At 37.9% G+C, this 21,626-nt stretch overlaps 1 protein-coding gene across 5 annotated transcripts in view; it reads left to right on the top strand.

Moving 5' to 3' along the window:
- Lrch2 (leucine rich repeats and calponin homology domain containing 2) overlaps nt 1–21,626 on the top strand; it is an 89,229-nt gene that overhangs the window by 22,379 nt on the left and 45,224 nt on the right. For all 5 annotated transcript variants that reach the window (XM_090325842.1, XM_090325841.1, XM_090325839.1 and 2 more), the window contains exons 2-5: nt 8,650–8,794; nt 13,479–13,605; nt 16,736–16,841; nt 16,925–17,061. In XM_090325842.1, the coding sequence (XP_090181968.1) occupies nt 8,650–8,794; nt 13,479–13,605; nt 16,736–16,841; nt 16,925–17,061 (515 nt within the window). The remainder of the gene's footprint in view (nt 1–8,649; nt 8,795–13,478; nt 13,606–16,735; nt 16,842–16,924; nt 17,062–21,626) is intronic.

The raw sequence follows: 21,626 nt of genomic DNA, 5'->3' as shown, positions 1-21,626 counted from the left end.
ACGGAGGGAAGAGGGAGGGAGAGAGAGAGAGAGAGAGGGAGGGAGGGAGGGAGGGAGGGAGGGAGGGGGAGAGAGAGAGAGAGAGAGAGAGAGAGAGAGAGAGAGAGAGAGAGAGAGAGAGAGAGAGAGAGAGAGAGAGAGAGAGATATTAAGGCACATAACCCTAGTGATATTAACTGAGTATTACCTTGGTGCACAAGACAAAATACATGGTTATTTAATTTTAAAAGTTTTTTTTTACAGACATTGTGTCTTTAATTCTGGTAAATGAGAATTGTGGATTGAATTAGTATTTTCTTGCTGCTGTAACAACTTACAGTAAACTTATGATTTAAAACAACAGAAATTCAGTTTTTCGCAGATCCAAACACCAGAAATCCTGAGGTTTATGAAGCTATAATCGAGGGTTCAGCAGGACCACAACCACCACCCAAATGTCCCACTCCAGGGGACATTTTTCTGGTGGCTGTGGCATTCATAGGCACATTTCTCCAATGTCTGCCACACTTCAATGTACCTGTATCATTTTTGTCTTTGCTCTTCCTCACCCCCTTCTCTTATCTGACAGGGTCTAGCTATGTATCTGTGTAGCCTATGCTGGTCTCAAATTCAAGATCCTTCTTTCTTAGTCACTCAAGTGCTGGGATTACAGATGTGTTCTACCATACTGAGCCTCCTCTAAATTTTCTTATAAGGACATCATTTAGGGCTTGCTTAGACGCTCCAGGTTGTCTCCTTATTGCTATGGTTTTTAATTATATTTTCCAAAATGTTGACTTTAAGGTAACACCAGATCCAGGAATCCTAACCTGATTATCTTTCAGGGTTATTGTTCAGCCAACTATAGGAAGGCAATATTTAACTAAATTCCCCTTTTTAAGGTGGAAATTTTTATTACACATTATGCCATGTGATATGTCATCCAGTAAACACTGCTTTTTTTTACATTTAATTTTATTTTATTGTTGGGATAATGTATTAGAGAGGTTACAGTTACATTTGTCAGATAGTGGGTGCATTACTTCTCTCACATTGATACCCCATCTTATGTTTTTGTCCCTGTTTCCTTCTCTCCACCCCTCCCAATCATCTTGTTTTCCCCCATTCCCTTCCCTATTTCTAATAAACAAATAAACGTATATACAATATACCAAGTAACAAAGTCATATACAGTTCCCTTTTTATGTGCGGAAAAGAACCATCTTTGTAATTGCAATTTCTTTTTTTAATAATTTTTTTATTGTAATTAATAAAAGGGTTACATGATATTTGCCAGATAGAAGGGGCATTAATTCACATATATTGATACCCTTTCACATGTCTTGGTACCCATCACCCCCCCCCCCCCCCCCCCCCCCCCCCGTCTTGGTTTTCCCCCCTTCCCTATCAAATTTCAAATAACCAAATACAAATAAATTCAATATATCAGATAACAAAGTGAGATACTGTAACAATATGAGATACCCAAGAGACAGCAAAGGAGATGAAAGATAACATAGTAGATTAAGGACAACAGTTATTCATTATATGGCTTTTGTTTCAGTATCCTGGAGGTCCTTTCAATTAGCTTCATACTATATGGCCTTATGTATCAAGATTTTGCTCTATTGCAGATCTCTGCTAGTAGAGCCCAAGGTTTCTACTGATTATGACGAATGAGGGAAACCATTGAGCCTAAGTTCCTTTGAGTCTGGCTTACTTCACTTAATATGATTTTTTCTAAGTCTTTCCATTTCCTAACAAATGGGTCGATGTCATTTTTTCTGACAGCAGCATAGAATTCCATTGTGTACAAATACTACAACTTGTAATTTCTTTTTTCTCTTTTTTGTCAGCTGTGGGACTTGAACTCTGGGCTTGGGTGTTGTTCCTGAGCTCTTCAGCTCAAGGCTTCTGCCCTACCCCTGGAACCAACCCCCCCTTCCCCTTTTCTAGGGATTAATTGGAGATAAGAATCTCTCAGTCTTTAGTGCCTGGGCTGGCTTTGAAGCAGGATCCTCAGATCTCAGCCTCCTGAATAGCTAGGATTACAGGTGGCAGTCACTGCACCCAGCTGGTAATTGTAATTTATTAAATCCTTCTTGTCCCCAAAGAAGGAGAAGGTACACTTTGAAACTGTTGTGAAATGAATCCTCTAAGGAATAAATTAGCAGTTTGTTTTCTCCCTTGTTTTATTGTCACTTGAGCCACACATCCATCCCTCCATCTCTTTTTGCTTTCAGCTAATTTTGGAGAAAGAATCCGATGCTTTTTGCCTCTGCCAGCCTTGCACTGCAACCCTCCTACCTATGGCTCCCACATAGATTGTATTAAAGATATGTGCCACTATGCCTGTCTTTTTTGATGTGAGGTCTTGTTATGGTTTTGCCTGCAAAGATCTCAAGTTGTTATCTGGAGATTGGAAGATCTCTGCTTCCCCAGTAGCTGAGAAACAGGCTTGTGCCATTGTCCCATCTTTAAGTGTTTATCACAAGGCAAAAGTTTTAAATAAATTGAATTTATTTAGTATACCTTTAAGAAGTTTATCTTCATGAAGTTAAGTTTCACATCTTCAGCTAAATATGAAATGCTATCAGTGTGAGATAATTCACCAATTAAGATATAAGCTATTCTGGGTTATTTTCAGCTTTTATTTCTATGATTGTATTGCTCTTTTGGCATAGTCATTTTGTTTACCAAATGCTTATAGAGGATGTTTATACTTACTTAAAACCTAAAACATACTAGAACTAGATTTCCTTAATTAGAAACATTATAATAGCTTGGGTTTTAATTTTGATTTCAATATTTATTGATTTAGTTCCATTTAATTAGAGTAACAATTGTAGTTTTAAGTCATGTTTACTAAATAAATACATGGACTCATTTAGAAAATAGTTGTTTTTTTTTTGCCAGTCCTGGGCTTGAGCTCAGGGCCTGAGCACTGTCCTTGGACTTTCTCAAGGCTAGAGCTCTACCACTTGAGCCTCAGCACCACTTCTGGCTTTTTTTCTATGTATGTGGTACCGAGGAATCGAACCCAGGTCTTCATGCATGCTAGGCAAGCACTTTAACCACTAGGCCAAACTCCCAGCCCCTAGAAAATAGTTTTAAATATAAATTTAATTAAATTCCCTAAGGGAGCTTGTACTATCACTTTTAATTCAACTTATCTATTTTTGAAGGGATAAATATAAAGACTCTTGCAAAAAGTTCCATAATTAATATCTTGGCGTTAATTGAAATACTTTATTAAAGTTATTAGTAATACTGATTTTTTTGTCCTATAACTCTTTGAAATTTTGATGTCTTCATGTGGCTACTCCATTTTTATTATTGTTGTCAGTATTCTCTACTTGTTTTCTTTACTTGGTTTCTAAGAGTTGGCCTTCCAGATAGCCTATTCCCTTCTCTCCCTCCTTGCACTTCCTCCCCTATTTATTTATTTATTATTTATTGTTTATTTGTTGATATGATGTACAGATGGGTTAGAGGGGTTACAGTTACATTCATCAGCTAGTGTGTGCATTACTTCTTTTATTGTTGTTGTTCATGAGGCTTAAACTCTGGGCCTGGGCTCTGTCCCTAATCTCCAGGTCAAGGCTAGTGCTCTACCACTTGAGCCATAGCGCTGCTTCCAGTTTTGTGGTGGTTAATTGGTGATAAGACTCTCACAGACTTTAGTGCCTGGGGCTGGCTTTGAACCTTGATCCTCAGATCTTAGCCTCCTGAGTAGCTAGGATTATAGGTATGAGTCAATGGGCACACAGCTGATGTATTACTTCTTGAACATTGAAACCCTTCCCATGTTTTTTTCTCATTTACCCCACACCCCCTCCCACTCATCTTGTTTTTCAAATAATTGTATATAGAATACAAAAGGTATCACATTCAGATACAGTAACAACATGAGATAACCATAAGGGAAAAATAAAATAAATAACTTCACATAGTACATTGAGAACAACAATCACAAAGATAAACCTCTTTCTTCTATATCCTGGAGTTCATTCTATATGGCCATATGTACATAGCTTTTAAGCTATTATGATCCTCTGCTAGAAGAATTCTACACATGTATCCTCCCCTTCTTTCTTTTGCCCAATCCCTCCCTATTTTTTTCATGTATTTTTATTGTAATTAATAGAAGGGTTACATTATATTCATCAGATAGAAGGTGCATTACTTCACATACATTGATGCCCTTTCTCATGTCTTGGTCCCCATTTCCCTCCCCCCACCTCCACCTCTCCTCTTGTTTTCCTCCATTCCCTATCGGCTTCAAATAACCAAATAAGCATATATACAATATATCAGATAACAAGGTGAAATATTGTAACAATATGAGATAACCAAGGGACATGTTTTGTTCTATTGTAAATCTCTGCTAGGAGAGCCCAAGGTTTCTACTGATTATGGAAAATGAGGGAAACCATTAAGGCTATGTTCCTTTGAGTCTGGCTTACTTCACTTAATATGACTTTTTCTGTCTTTCCATTTCCTTAAAAATAGGGCAATGTCGTTCTTTCTGACAGGAGCATAGAATTCCATTGTGTACAAATACCACATCTCGTTGATCCACTCATCAAATGAGGGGCATCTGGGTTGGTTCCATATCTTTGCTATGGGAAATAGTGCTGCAATAGACATAGTTGTGCTAGTGGATTTAGTATGCCCTAGTTTCTGGATGGTTGGGTAAATGCCAAGTAGTTAAATTGCTGGGTCATAGGGAAGTTCAATGTTTAGTCTTTTGAGGAACTGTCATATTGCTTTCCATAGTGGTTGAAAGAGTTTGCACTCCCACCAACAGTGTAGTAGTGATCCCTCCTGGCCACATCCCCTCCAGCATCTGTTGTAGTTAGATTTCTTGATCCTGGCCATTCTAACTGGAGTGAGGTGGAATCTTAGAGTTGTTTTGATTTGCATTTCTTTAATGGCAAGAAATGTCCAGCATTTCTTCATGTGTCTATAGGCCATACAGATGGCATATTCTTGATATCAATACTCTGATGTTATATGATGTCCTATATTTCTATGATTTCACAGTATTGATCATGTTCCCACAACCTCCAATTGTTCTTTTTCAGACCTCACTTCTGAGATGTAGAATCATCTGTGAAATGCTTATTTAGTAGCCTCCCTTGAGTCTCTTTCAAATAAAGTTGAGCTCTTGACTGAAACCCTCTTTAGAAAACAACATGAAACATCACCAAATAGCAGCAATGACAAAATTTTCTGTTCTTCAATCACACTTTTATTGAATAGTATCACAGAGGGGCTTAGTTTGGAAGTCTGTGTGCCATCCTTGATATTTTACTTCCTCCTCCTCCTCCTCCTCCTCTTCCTCTTCTTCCTCTTCTTTTTTTTTTTGTGGGCGGTGGGGCTTGCTTTCCGCCTGGGTGCTGTCACTGAGCTCTTCAGCTTAAGGTTACTGCCCTTCCCTTGAGCCAAGTCCACTTCCCATTTTCTAAAGGTTAATTGGAGATAATTTTCTAGAGGATAATTGGAGATTTTTTAACTTATTTATTCTTCATAGACTCGTCCTTGTCCTTGCCTCTTATGTGCGAACACCAAAATGTGTTTGAAATTTTGTCTACTTTCTCTTTATTGTTGTTCTTGTGGTACTTATTCAAGCTATTATACTGAAAAATAACTAGACATACTTTTGTCTTCAGGATTTCAAATTAGTGGTAAGCACTGATCTTTCTGAAGTTAGGAGAAGAGATAAAACTCTAAATATAAAAGAAATAGACACATCAAATGATGTGCAATGTCTTTAATTTCCTCCTCAATAGAACCAGGTCAGGTAAGCCAGGATATTCAGAAACTTGATTTCAAGTTCAGGTGTTGGTACCTTGTAAGTCTTGTTAACTTATTCAGTTATTCAGAATTCTACAATCGGAGGAAGAAGAATCTAAATTAATTTTCATATTATATAATAATAATTCTTTCTTTTTTGTCAGTCCTAGGGCTTGAACTTAGGGCCTGGACACTGTCCTTGAGCTTTTTCTCAAGGCACAGCACCACTTCTGGCTTTTTCTGTGTAAGTGGCACAGAGGAATTTAACCAGGGCTTCATGCATGCTAGGAAAGCACTCTACTACTAGGCCATGTTCCCAGCCCATAATTCCTTCTCTTGCCAATTATAACGGAGAATCAATATCTCTCCCTTGCTCTCCCTCTCTTCTCTCTTCGTCTAACCATATTTTATATTAATACATGCATATTAATAGTCTCAGTTCACAATTTTCCTAAGTAAATGTGTCTCCTTCACATTTAGGAAAGAAGAACACTAGGTTTCTGGCTTGAGCAAATTACCCAGAAGTATTTTCGTGACTGTCTGGGAAACAGTGGTGTAGGAAAACAAGTTCAGGTCAGGTTTTGTTCTTGTAGAATTGGAGGCTCCTGAAAGACATAAAGAGGAAGTGTGGAGGATCAAAACATTCTTTGAAGCTGAGCATTAAGTGACAGACCTGTAACCTGAGCATCTGGGAGGCGGAGGCAGGTGGTGTTGTTTCAGATTCATAAAAAGAATCTTTTTTCATATATTTTTATTGTAATTAATAGAAGGGTTACATTGTATTTGCCAAAAAGAAGGTGCATTAATTCACATACATTGATATCCTTTCACATGTCTTGGTCCCCATTTCCCTCCTCCCACCCCCACCCCTCATCTTGTTTTCCCCCATTCCCTATCCAATTTCAAATAACCAAATACAAATATATCCGATATACCAGGTAACAAAGTGAGATACTGTAACAATATGAGATAACCAAAGGACAGCAAAAGAGATGAGAGATAACATAGTACCTTAAGGACAACAATCATTCATTATATGGCTTTTGTTTCTATATCCTAGAGGTCCTTTCATTTAGCATCATACTATATGGCCTTATGTATCAAGGTTTTGCTCTAGGAGAGCCCAAGGTTTCTACTGATTATGACAAAGGAGGGAAACCATTGAGCCTAAGTTCCTATGTGGTATTTGTACACAATGGAATTCTATGCTGCTGTCAGAAAGAATGACATCACCCCATTTGTTAGGAAATGGAAAGACTTAAAAAGAATCTTAACTTTTGAAAAGATCGACATTCCTGATTTTGGTATAGGAAAATGTAGCCAAACAAACTTTAGACATAGTGAAAGAAAGAAGTGAAGACCTAAAACAGTGGCTGTCTAGGCTAAAGCATGAAAGTTTTTCCAGATAAAGGAAGTGGTTGTTGATATAGAAACTGCGGGTTACCTGGTTGATGTGGAGTGACTAGAAATTAACTTGTACTAGGTAAGAAGTCCATGCTAGGTAGGTAAGCATTAAGTTGTGTTGTGAACTAATGTGAAGTTGGTTGTGAAAGAGGAAGAGAGAGATGAGAGTTATGGAGTCTCAAGGGTTGATTTTTTGTTTGTTTGTTTGTTTTTGGTCGGTTGTGGGCTCGAACTCTGAGCATGGGCTCTGTCCCTGAGCTTTTCAGCTCAAGGCTAGCACTCTACCACAATGAGCCACAGGACTACTTCTGTTTTTCTGGTGGTTAATTGGAGATAAGAGGCTCAGAGTCTCACAAACTTTCATGCATGGGCTGGCTTTGAACCACGATCTTCAGATCTTTGCCTGCTGAGTAGCTAGGATTATAAGCATGAGCCATCAGCGCCCCATGAGGATTTTTGTTTATAATGTCAAAGATAATTCTTCATTAATGCTTTTAAAGCTAAATATCAGATCTGGATTTAAGAATTTGAAACATATTTTACTAGTATGATTTTGTACATTATTTTTGGTACTGGTCTTGGGGCTTGAACTCAGGTCCTGGTTACTGCCCCTTAGCATTTTGACTCAAGGTTAACTCTCTAACGCTTGAATGACAGTCCTTCTTCCAGCTGTTTTGGTAGCTAGATGGAGATAAGAATCTTAGGGACTTTCCTCCTGAGCTTACTACCTACTATGATCCTTAAATCTTAGCCTCCGGTGTAGCTAGGATTATAGGCAAGAGCAACTGGTGCCCAGACTGAAGTATATTTTTAAGTAAATATATCTTCTATGAATATATTTATATAATTTTTTGTGCTGGTCCTGGGGCTTGAACTCAGGATCTGAGCACAGTCCCTGAGCTTTTGTTCTCAAGTCTGGTTCTTTACCACTTGCGTCATAGCTCCACTTCTGGCTTTTTGGTGATTAATTGAAGATAAAAGTTTTACAGACTTTCCTGCCTGGACTTGCTTTGAACCACAATCTTCAGTTCTCACATTCCTGAGGGGCTAGCATTACAGTCATGAGCCACCAGTGCCTGTCGATTTATAATATTTTATTTTTACCTTTACAGAATTGGTCAGTAATATTTTATAATATTTTCAATAGTTGCTTAGATTCTAAGTGATTCAGCAAGTATGAAAATTGTTCTGTTTTGAAGGAGATGACAAAGGTAAGTAAGGAGTTAAGGATTAGAAAATGAATAACAAAGAAGGTCAACAAAAGCTAAAAATTTTTTCAGAGTGAATAAAATCCATTCTTGACATAGAAAAATATATATTAATTTTAATGGAGTATATCTAAAATCATTTTGATAGCAAAGTAATACTGTCCCCATAAAATTCAAAACATACAATGGAAAAAATAATTTTGGTAATTGTTGTAGAGATGTGTATTTTTGACACTCAAACATAACTTTTGTTTTTCAGATCTTTCTAGAAACCGTTTTACCGAAATACCTTCTGATGTGTGGTTATTTGCACCTCTTGAAACATTAAACTTATATCATAATTGCATCAAAACCATTCCTGAAGCCATTAAAAACCTGCAGATGTTAACATACCTTAATATTAGGTAAGAAAATTCTTTTTAAACAAATTTTGAATTTTCTTATGGCTCCCATTTTTCCTAGTAGGATTGTGTTTAGTTTGGCTATGTAGCCTGTATTGATCTCCACAATATCTTATGTGTTTTGCAATATTCACATTGCTTTCTAAGGTTTTGGTCTTTTCTCTAAAGCAGTTTATGCATAGCAATCAGTCACTTGAGGGCCTTGTTAAAGGTGGTCGTTGATTCCTCGAATCTACTATGGAGCCTGCATTTCTAACAGATCTGATAATAACCATGCCTCCCTGTTAGTAGTTAGACCTCACTTTGAATAGTAAGGCCATAAATATTTTCCTGAAATCATAGCACCATAGTGCAGATTCACTTAATTACAACAAAACATAAATATTTAAGTGATTTAAAAATTATTGCAAAGTTAATACACAGAGTTAATACAGTTATGGAAGTCAGGTGATGAGTACGTTTCTTTTTGAACAGTGTCTCCTTCATTTTGTCTGACAAGTTGTAAAGTTCATTTCTAGTGTAGTCTGTAGTGAGTATCACTATTGCATTGGTTCACCCTTTGTCACAGCATTGCTGTGATTCCCCTTTCCAAATAGATAAACTTATATACAAGGTACAAGGTACAGAAATAAAGAAAATAGTGTCAACTGGGAATAAACCAAGGGGGGGGGAAGATAAAAAGAAGTGACTGCAAGCAGTATACCAAAAAGAGACTCTTGTTTTCATTTCTTGGAGTTCATTTTGATAAGCATCATTTTATATGGTTATATGCACATAAGTATTGAGCCATTGTGATACTCTGATAAGAATTTTTACTATTCTTGTGATTTGTTGCTACTTCAACAAAGGATAGATTGGGATGGATTTTTGGAAATTGTAAATGGATAACAGTGAATCTTTATGCTTAGTAAGTACTTTCTATGTGCCAGGTAGTATTGGACATGTTTTCACCATATTCCCTTATCAAATCTTCCCACAGCATTTTGAGATTGGCACCGTTATTATCTTGCATTACAGGGCAAGTAAGCAGTTTAGCTATTTGTCCAATGTCATATGTGTAGTTGTCCATTTGTATCTGTGAGGATTAATTCCAAAACTTTTCTCAGATACCAAGTGAGCAAATGTTCGATTGCTTTACATATACTGGCATGATGTTTACATCTAACCCATGTTCACTCTCCTTATCCTTTTTATTATCTCTATATGATTATTATAAAGACTGTAGAAATAGTTGCTGTTTGCTTAGGAATAATGACAAAAAGTCTGGTACATGTTCAATAGGATGCAGATTTTTTTCCTGAATATTATTGATTCATGATTAGTTGAAGCCTCTGATGTAGAGCTGATGGATACAAAGGGCCTGCTATAGTCAGTAAGAGATTCTAGTTGTACTGCTTTTATCCTGTATTTATTAAGGAGGTACTACTCATTATGTCTAAGAAAAAGTGCTGCCTTGACAGATGAATGACATTGAATGGAAATCTGGTATGTTGTAACTTTGGTCTTGAACTCCTTTCTTAGCTTCCATTAACCGTAGAGAAGTGGTAAATATAACTAATTGATGTACATAAGTAATAATGCAGTCTCACTGGTGTAACTTATGAGATGTTTCAGGAAAGGAAGATACTTTTATGTTTCACTTTATGTTTCACTTTATGATTTTGTGGCCAAAAGGCTTTGCTAATACTTGAATTACACTTATACATAAACATGTATGGTATATCTTCAAAAAGTTTTACTAGAATTTCCTCTTCCATTCTGCATTTCTTGGGGGTGTGGTACTAGAGATTTTGCGCAGGGCCTCATGCTAGCTTGGTGCTCTACCCTTGAGCCATGTTCCTAGTTTTCTTACATGGTCTCCTCTAAAAGTTGGCTCCTGATTTTTGTTTATAGGCAAATGTTTTCAAAAGTACTATATTGAAATAACATTTGTTCTAGTGACTGGCTTTATTTGTTCCCCTCTAAAACATATAGTAAAGAAGAGAGACGATTCTTGATTTACATGCTTTGTATGAAGGAACCTGAATTGGGAGAAAGATCATTAGACTAATTCAACTTCACTTCTTTGTCTCTTCCTCCTGTTTCTCTTCTTTGTTTTAGCAAGTATTTATTTTAGCACAACAGGGTTAAAACTGGGAGAAACTGGGAATAGGGAGAAAACATTTTCTTTTCCCCATGCAGGAAATGGGAGTTAAAGACCCCTTGGATTAGCATGCACTTAAGGGAAAGAAAACAAATTTTAAGGACTTTGTTTTTTCTTAAAGGATAATTGGAATGACTTTGCTCTCATCTTCCTATTTATTATTCTATTTTGGTAAAATATCTAAATAAATGGCTAGGATGATCTTTGACTCGTATTCTTACCATAGAATCCTTATGTGCTCTAGTGCAAGTGGCCCAGACTGACAGTTGTTTCAAGGAGCCTTCTTGGTGCTGACAGTATGAATTGTAACAGGCCTCAGTGTAGCTGACATTCCAGTAGCCTGGACAGCATTACTGTTTGAGAAGCATTGTCTTTTTCTATCTTAGTACATGATGGTAAAAGCCAGTTGAGTGTTTCTGGACATCTTCCATAGGGATAAGATTAGGTGGATGGCCCCTTTCTTGAATAAGATTGGGCTTTTGTTGTGCTCAGTATAAAAAATGCTAAGTATGGGCCGGGAGTTTGGCCTAGTGATTAAAGTGCTTGCCTAGCAGGCATGAAGACCCGGGTTCGATTCCTCAGTACCACATACATAGAAAAAAGCCGGAAGTGGTGCTGAGGCTCAAGTGGTAGAGCTCTAGCCTTGAGAAAGTTCAAGGACAGTGCTCAGGCCCTGAGCTCAAGCCCAGGACTGGCAAAAAAAATGCTAAGTATGGGACTATAATTGTCACTTTGAAAAAACAGGAAAGATTATTGCTTGTTCAATGTTTGTTACTGTGCAAATAGAATTGAACACTTTCTATATTTTGATATGTGCATCTTTTGGGTAAGACAGTCTGTATTGATATTAAAATTTAACTCCAGTAGTCTAAAAGCCAAGGATCACTTACCCACATTGCCCGTTTGACTTTTTTTTTGGTCAGTGGTGGGACTTGACATCTGGGACTGGGCACTATCCCTGAGCACTTCACCTCAAGGCGACCGCCCTACCCCTGGAGCCACAGAGCCACCTCTGATTTTCTAGTGGTTAATTAGAGATAAGAGTCTCTAGGGCCGGGAGTTTGGCCTAGTGGTTAAAGTGCTTGCCTAGCAGGCATGAAGACCTGGGTTGGATTCCTTGGCACCACATACATACAAAAAAGCCGGAAGTGGTGCTGAGGCTCAAGTGGTAGAGCTCTAGCCTTGAGAAAGTCCAAGTCCAAGGACAGTGCTCAGGCCCTGAGCTCAAGCCCAGGACTGGCACAAAAAAATCTAAGAGTCTCATGGGACTTTAGTGCCAGGCTGGCTTTGAACTGTGATCCTCAGTCCTCAGGCTCCTTAGTATAGCTAGGATCACAGGTATGACCTACCACACCTGGCATGACTCTTAGTTCTCTCCCTTACCAATGTGTGATTTTTTTTATGTGTAAAATGGCGATGTGTGTTGGAGATATCAAACATTTCAAAAGATAGAGCCTTACTTTTTCGTTTTTTAATATTTTTTATTCTTTTTTAATTTTTTTCTAAACCCCATCCCACCCCACCCTAGCCCACCACATCACACCCTACCCCACCCAATCTGCTACTCACCCCTCCCTACTCCATCCCACCTCACCCCACCCACCTCATCTATCCCACCCTACCCCACCCCATCCAACCCTCTCTATCCATACCAACTACCCCACCCCATCCCCAACCCCACCTCACTTGCCCCTCCCCACCACATCCCACCCTACCCCACACACCCCATCCACCACCCACACCATCCATCCCACCCACCCCACCCCATCCACCACTCCACCCACCCCTCCCCACTCCACCCAACACCTCACTCCATCCTATCCCATCCCATCCGACAGGCATGGAAACAGGAACATTGTACTGACTGCATTTCTTCTCCCCCTCCCCTTCCTCCCTCCCTCCCTCTCCCTCTTTTCTTCCTTCTCTCTCTTAATCTCCTCTTTTTTTTTTTTTGGTCTTCATCCTTGGCCTGAACTCAGGGCTGCGATGCTGTCCCTGAACTTTGTCTGCTCAAGATTGCTGCTCCATCCCTTGAGCAACTTTCTGCTTGTTCATTGGAGATAAGAGTCTAGTCTTGCTTTTTCTTTCTCAGATTTGAACACAGTGAATGCTACTTTCTTGGAGGCTTCCCTATCTAAAGGAATTGAGGCATTGAACTTATTGAACTCATTAGCATTTAAGACATGACATTCTTTAGCTCAGAAGAATCAGTCTGAATTTTGAGCCCAGATGGGGTACAGAACAGTATCAGAGATAGCAGCCACACTTTTGTGGAAATTTTTGCAATCCCCAGGAAGGTCACTGAACCAGTTTTCAGTTCCATTTTCTGTAATGGAGATGATAATACTTATCTTAATGGTATGATTAAATGAAATAGTGCATGCAAGAAATTCACATGTGCTCAATAGAAACTCATTGACTGGAACTGTTACTTAGTAAAAGTTCATTACTTTCTTTCCAGAAGATTAGTACTGTTTTTTGTAAAGCAGAACATGTCAATTTTCAGGCATATTTCTCATAATAAGATTTTCTTAATCATTTCAGCCGAAATCTTTTATCAACATTGCCAAAGTACCTGTTTGATCTTCCCCTTAAAGTTTTGGTCATCAGTAATAATAAACTGGTATCCATTCCAGAAGAAATTGGGAAGTTAAAAGATTTAATGGAATTGGTGAGTGAAATAGTTAAATTTATTGTACATTTTATACCTGAATATATCCATGTGTGTATGTAACATTTATCTCCCTATCATCCATCTATCTATCTATCTATCTATCTATCTATCTATCTATCTATCTATCTATCTATGTATCTCCATCTATCTATCTATCCATCTATCTATCTATCCATCTATCTATCTATTATCTGTCTGTCTGTCTGTCTGTCTTTCTGTCTGTCTATCTGTCTATCTAATAGACCTTCATATTCTGGAAGATTATTCATTCCTTTGTGGAATTTTACTGGCACATTTTGTAAAAAGAATGGATTGATATGTTTAAATTCACTTTAGTAAAAATATTTTTTGTCAGTTGTGGGGTTTCAACTCTGGGCCTGGGGAATGTCTCTGAGCTCTTCACATCAAGGCTAGTGAGCTATCACTTTGAGCCACAGTGCTTCTGTTTTCTGGTAGATGATTGGAGATAAGAGTCTCATGGACTTTTATACCTGGATTAGCTTTGAATCATGATTCTCAGATCCCAGCCTCTGGAGTAGCTAGTATTACATGCATGAGCCACTGGCTTCATTAGTAAAATTTTGAGCTACTGTGATTTATGTTTGCTTTTTCTCTCAGCATATAAAAGCCTGGTTAGTCGTTAAGCCTAGAGATGTTAGAAGGATTGTTTATACTTTTCAGAGAAAGACGTGATGCTACATGTCTATAATTCCAACTTCTTGGAGGGTAGAAAACAGGAGGATGTTCAAGGCAAATTCAAGCTAATAGTAAAACCTCACCTCAACTCACAAGCTATGTGTTGTGGTGTCCACCTGTAATGCCAGCTAAAAGGAAGATATAGAAAGGAGGATCCTGGTCAAAGCTGGCCTGATAAATTAAAAAAAAAAAGAAAAAGAAAAGAAAAAATGCTTTCAAGTGAGAAAGCTCTTTATGGACAAGAAATGTCTTAGGGAAAATAAATTTTTATACAGGGACTAAAAGAAGAGAGTACAGCTGGGCATGGTAGTTCCAGCCTGTATTCCTAGCTACTGCAGATGTTGAGACAAAAGGATGCTTGAGCCCAGGAATATGTGCCCAGCCTGCGTGATGTAGTGAGACTGTATCTTAAAAGAAAAAAAAGTATAATGCTTGCACACAGTATAATTATTAAAAAGTACTTTTCCTCTGTGATTTTAGAAAACCTTTTTTAGAAAACCTTTTAAGATAAATATAAAGAGGATAAAAACTAAGTATAGAAGTATAGAATAGTTTGAACTAAATGCATTGGATATAACGTTTACATTTAGTTTTTAAAAGACCTTAATTCAGAGCAAGATATAATTTGATCTTCAAAGCATCGAACTGTTTTCATTTATTTTGATAATGCCCACTTTATGCAGTGTACCATGCTGTTTGCTTTTATTTTGAGTAATGTTCTACCAAGAAATAGATATTTAAAATGTATTCTTAAATATGGCTTTATTATGTCTGAAGGGCAAAAGGTTTTCTTGGGGAGCTTATCTCAATTTTTACAATGGGAAAGATAGTATTCAGGGAACAGAAATGTTAGCCATGTTATTCATTAAGCAATATCTGCATGCACAATTGTAATAAAAGTATTTTTTCTTTTGTGCTCTAGAACCACAGAATTTTGGGGATATGAGAAATCTGAGAAGTGATAGAATATAATTACATCCTAATGCAGAAGCCCCTGATAATCTGCTTATTTATTTTCAGTGGTAGTCTAGTCTGTGTGTCTAGGCCAGTTGTAATTCTCCTTTGCAAAACTATTATTTAATAATCTTTCTTAGTTTAAACCAAAATATATGCTCCTATCTTGTATCATATTTATTATTGGTTTTAGGACTACCATGTCAAGAAATATGGATAATGACAACATTTGTTCCCTTGGACACTTGTAATTTGTATATATCTGCTATTTCAAATTTTAAAATATTTTTTTGCCAGTCCTGGGCTTGAGCTCAGGGACTGAGCACTGTCTTTGGCTTTCTCAAGGCCTGACCTCTACCACTTGAGCCTCAGCACCACTTCCGGATTTTTTCTATGTATGTGATACTGAGGAATCGAACCCGAGTCGTTGGGCATGTTAGGCAAGCACTCTACCACTAGACCAAACTCCTGGCCCCAAAAGTGAAGTTTTTTTTGTTAGTTGTGGGGCTTGAACTCTGGGCCTGGGCACTGTCACTGAGCTCTTCAGCTCAAGGCTACTGCCCTACCCCTAGTGCCACTTCAATTTTTTTTTCCTGTGGGTCAGGATTGGGGCTTTAACTCAGGGACTTGTGTTCTTGCTTTTTTTTTCTTTTGTCTCAAGGCTACTGCTTTACAACTTGAGATACCTGTCTACTTATAGGTTTTTGATGATTAATTGGAGAGAAATGTCTCACAGACTTTCTTGCCTGGGCTGATCTTGAACTGTGATCCTCAGATTTCAGCCTCTTTAGTAGTTAGAATTACAGGTCTGAGTCAAGCACCTGGTTCTAGTACCAAATTCTAAGACCTATTTCTTTTAAAGAAATCAATATTTGATAAATATTGATTGTTAAATTATTTATTGGTAAAGATGTAGTATACATTTTTTAGACATATAAACTTCATTGAATTTTTCTGACATAGCTTTAATATTCTTTGCGTGCACATGTGTGTGTGTATGTATATGTGTGTGTGTGTGTGTGTGTGTGTGTATGCGCATGTGTGTTTGTGCTAGTTTGGGGTCTTGAACTGAGGACCTGTGTGTTGGATCTGAGCTTTTTTTCCTCAAGGCTGGCTATTTTCTACTGAGCTCCATTTCTGGCTTGTCTGGTGGTTAATTGGAGATTAGAGTCTCATGGACTTTACTTCCCAAGGTGCACTTTGAACCATGATCCTCAGATCTCAGACTCCAGCGTAGCTAGGATTCTAGGTGTGAATGAATCATTGGTGTCTGGATGTTTTTAATATACTTTTAAATTGACATTCCTGACCTTTTAACCTTTGATAAAAATTGAATGTATGCAGTTCTCCCTTTTCCCCAAACTAATATCTTTAAGTTAGAGGTCACTCTTGGTGGCTATTAACCATATGTTTTAATTTAAAGGTTGGAATCTATCTGCTTTCTCAGTTTATTATTTTCCTTTGTTTTATTGCTTAGGATATTAGCTGCAATGAAATACAGGTCCTTCCTCAACAAATGGGGAAATTACAGTCACTTAGAGAGCTGAATATAAGGAGAAATAACCTTCATTCTTTGCCTGATGGTAAGATGTTCATTATTTTTACTTATATGGATATGAAAGTAGCTATCAAATATTTACCTTAATTATTTTTCATTTTTACACAGAACTAGGTGATCTTCCCTTAGTCAAGCTGGATTTTTCTTGTAATAAAGTGACTGAAATCCCAGTTTGTTACAGGAAGCTACATCATTTGCAAGTAATAATTTTGGATAACAATCCACTGCAAGTACCACCAGCACAGGTTTGTTTTGAGAGTATGGAAAATGCTTCTTTTCACTTTTATTCATAATTCTTTCATTGTTAGAAAAAGCACCAAATGAAGGATCTAAAAATTTTGAAAAATAGAAATGAAGTGGCTTTTTGACTTTGGTAGGAAGCTCTAGATTAGTATTTTGAAAATCCAGGCATCCACTTTCTGCTTGAATTATTGGCAGCCCTGGTTTAACACAGGGCCTATGACTGCACATCAGGGTCTTTACCACTTCAGCCACATTGTTACCCTGGATTTTTGCTGGTTGTTTGGAGTTGTAGTCTATTCATTTTTTTTGGTTTACTGTTTATTCTAAAGTACTCTCAGTTTGGAGTTCATAGGAAGTACCTCTTACCTCTACATAAGACTGGAGTTTATACTTTAGAGAAGCGCTGCTCAGTATTACATTTATGGTAATTGAAATGTTCTGTGTCTCTGTTGTCTAGTAGACACAAGTACCTGTTGTAGACTTGAATGTTTATAGGGCGATAAAAGAATGGAATTATTGAAACCAGAGTTTTAAAAGACCACAGACCCCCAATCCGGAAGTTGTGTTGTTAGGCTTGGCCACAGCATTTCTATATGCCAAATAGAGATTTAAAGGCAGAGAAGGGAGATATATTAAATGACACATGCATGTGATGGGAAGATAGGACTTTGGGACATCTTCAGCTAGTTTCCAAGTACAGACATTTGCCTTGGGTTAAATAGGGAGAATTAGGGCAAAGTGTGAAAAAGAATGCATAGTGAAAATAGTCCCAAGTAAAAGACATGTTCAAAAGTGGTCAGTGGTGGCTAGAGGTGGCTTCACAGGTGGTCTGAAGTCAACTATCTCACATTTGGTTAGATGAGGCCTCAGAGACTTCCTGATATCTAGCAATTGATCTGGTCACTTGTCTGCTCTTTACTGGTTCACAAAACAATTAAGGAGCTGGGAGTTTGGCCTAGTGGTAGAGTGCTTGCACGAAAACCCAGGTTCAATTCCTCAGTACCACATATATAGAAAAAGCCAGAACTGGTGCTGTGGCTCAAGTGGTAGCACTCTAGCCTTGAGAAAGCCCCAAAACAGTGCTCAGGCCCTGAGTTCAAGCCCCAGGAATGGCCAAAAACAAACAAACAAAAAGAAAACAGTTAACAAGTGACTCCAAGGAGTGTGGCCTAGTGGTACAATGCTCTTCTAGCATGCATGAAGCTCTGGGTTCTCTTCTTTGGTACGACATACACAGGAAAGGCCAGAAGTGGCACTGTGGCTTAAGTGACAGAGTGATAGCCCTGAGCAAAAAGTGTTCAAGGACAGTGCACAGGCCCTCAATTCAAGCTTCAGGACTAGCAAAACAATGACTGTCATGGCTCATGACATAGATTAAAAAAATGGAACAGTCTGGGACACTTAGCCTTTATTCTACTCCCAAGTCATTGTTTCTCAGCAAAATCGGCTTTTATCACTTTTATTTCGGTATAATTGATTGACATTTATATAGCCACATGTGACTACTGGTTACCATATTGTATGATAGAGCTACAAGAGATTGAATCACAGTCAAGTGTTATAAAACCCTAAAATCAAATTCATGTGCCTGAAAAGCTGTAAGCACTAACAATGAACATAGGGTAATTGGAGTAGAGAGACTTTAGTCAAGAAGATACCAATTAAGACGGTGGGGGCAAGTTCTCCTCAAATCTACCTCCCCCCAGATAGTAGGATTATGGGATACATAAGGATACAGAAAGAAGATTTAGTTTCATGTTTTTTTGATAAAATCATTGTATTCAGTCTTCTTGATTCCAGTGAACATCTGGTAGAATATTGAGCAATCTGTGGTTCTGCAAAGCAAGTGTGTAAACTGTCCTATGATTGCTGCTAGTTCATTTTCTCATAACAAATATTACACTGTTGACAATGGGTAATTATAGAAATGGAAACAGTAGGGATCAGGAATTTGGCCTAGTGGTAGAGTGCTTGCCTAGCATGCACAAAGACCCGGGTTCGATTCTTCGGTACCACATGCATAGAAAAAAGCTGGAAGTGGTGCTTAGACTCAAGTGGTATTGCTGTAGCCTTGAGAAAGTCCAAGGACAGGGCTCAGGCCCTGAGCTCAAGCCTAGGTCTGGCAAAAAAAGAGAAAAGAAAAGAAATGGGAACAGGGAGGCCATTAGCTTGGCTACATGAAGTAGTGTGGTGTTACTACTATTTTTTCACAGTTTATCTAGGAGCTGGGTACAGGTGGCTCACACTTGCAATTCTAGCTACTCAGGAAGCTGAGATCAGAGATCATGATTTGAAGCAAGCCAGGGCAGAAAAGTCCATGAGGCTATTATATTCAGTTAACCATCAGAAAACCGTAAGTGGAGTTGTGCTTCAAAGTGGTAGAGCACCAGCCTTGAGCAGAAAAGCCTCAATTTGCCCAACCAACAACAGCAAAAATATTAAGTAGTGGGGTGGGGCAGGAAAGTGAGAGGAAAACATGGGAAGGGTGTTATCAGTGTTCAAGAAACAATGTATCCACTACCTGACGAATATAACTGTAACCCCTCTATACATCACTCCGACAATAAAATAAAATTGAAAAAAAATTAAGTAGGGAGCAAGAATGGCTCAAGACTCTTAGAAGAGTAAAAAATTCATTAATTTTTTATTGGAGCTTGGTTATATAAATATAAATATATGTAGTCATGGGCAGAGTGAGACTCTATATTCCCATAAATGAGTGTTTACATGCTAAACTATGGGATTCTCTGTTAGACTTCCTGATGAACTTTAGAATACATGCTCCTTTTTCATTCATCTCAGGCAGAATTGATGGATTCCTTCTGTGGTACACTGATTGACTCAGGAGAAAAGACCAAGGTCACATGATGAAATAGAACTGTTATATCACCTGATAGATGGATGCTCACCATCAGTAAACTTTCACCATGTATACAAAGCTTCCTGTTGAATTCTCATTGAAAATTGAAAATGAGAAGACAGTGAAGAATCACGATATGCACGAATGATTATAAGACAAGAAACTAAAAGATTTCCATTGAAGCAAGACAAGACACAGTTTCTATTATTTTTTTCCTTTTCTATCTGCTTGTGGATATCCAGATATATTTGTAAACTATATATCCTATCCTGTAAGGGCTCTATATCAAAAATAGATAAGCAACTCATACAACTTAGTAGAAAACAGGTACATAATGTAATTTAAAAAAGGATAAATGACAGACATTTTTTTTCTTTTTCATATATTTTTATTGTAATTAATAGAAGGGTTACATGATGTTTGCCAGATAGATGGTGCATTAATTCCCATACATTGATACCTTTTCACATGTCTTGGTCCCCATTTCCCTCCCCCCCACCGCCACCCCTCATCTTGTTTTCCCCCGTTCCCTATCCAATTTCAAATAACCAAATACAAATGTATCCGATATATCAGGTAACAAAGTGAGATACTGTAACAATATGAGATAACCAAGGGACAGCAAAAGAGATGAGAGATAACATAATACCTTAAGAACAACAATCATTCATTATATGGCTTTTGTTTCTATATCATAGAGATCCTTTCATTTAGCATCCTACTATATGGCCTTTTGAATCAAGGTTTTGCTCTATTGCAAATCTCTGCTAGGAGAGCCCAAGGTTTCTACTGATTATGACAAATGAGGGAAACCATTGAGCCTATGTTCCTTTGAGTCTGGCTTACTTCACTTAATATGATCTTTTCTAAGTCTTTCCATTTCCTAACAAATGGAATTCTATGCTGCTGTCAGAAAGAATGACAGACATTTTTTGCCAGTCCTGGGCTTGAACTCAGGGATTCCTCAAGGCTAGAGCTCTACTATTTGAGCCACAGCACCACTTCCAGCTTTTTCTATGTATGTGGTATCTGGGAATTGAACCCTGGTCTTCATGCTAGGCAGGCACTCTACCATTAGGCCAAACTCCCAGCCCTGTGGCAGACATTTTTTTCAAGAAGGCAAACAAGTGGCCAACAGATATTTTAAAAGATGTTTAATATCATTAATTGCCAGGGAAATTTGCTAAGGAAAAAATTTTCAAGTATTCTCATAGTACACAAAACAGTTATATGAATTGATGGGTTTGTGAATTAGTTTGGCTTTGATAATCATTTCATAATATATACATAGAGCAAAACGTCATGCTGTACACTGTAAATACATATAGGATTTATTTGTCATTCATGTCTCAGTAAACCTAGGGAGAAAAAGAAGGAACAACCAGAGAACATTTGTAGCAGCCCTAGAATTTGTAGCAGCTCTGGAGTTAATGCTTGTGCATGGTGATAGGCTCAGATCAATTTTTAGTTTTCTCCATGTGGCTGCCCAGTTTTGCCAGGACCAATAATTGAATAGGCTGTGTTTGTTCCACTGTATGTCTCTGGCTCCTGTTCTATTGATCTGGTCTATTTTGGTGCCAATACCATGCTGGTTTTGTTATTATGGCTCTATAGTAGAGTTTGAAGTCTGGAATTGTAATACCCACCTGTATTGCTCTTTGGCCTAGAATTGTTTTAGCTGTTCTAGGTCTTTCGTTGTTCCATATG

The sequence above is a fragment of the Megascapheus bottae genome, chromosome X, assembly GCF_031878675.1.
Source record: "Megascapheus bottae isolate mThoBot1 chromosome X, mThoBot2.hap1, whole genome shotgun sequence".
Taxonomy (NCBI): Eukaryota; Metazoa; Chordata; class Mammalia; order Rodentia; family Geomyidae; genus Megascapheus; species Megascapheus bottae.
The sequence above is the reverse complement of the archived record's forward strand: the minus strand, read 5'-3'. Positions and strand labels throughout refer to the sequence as shown.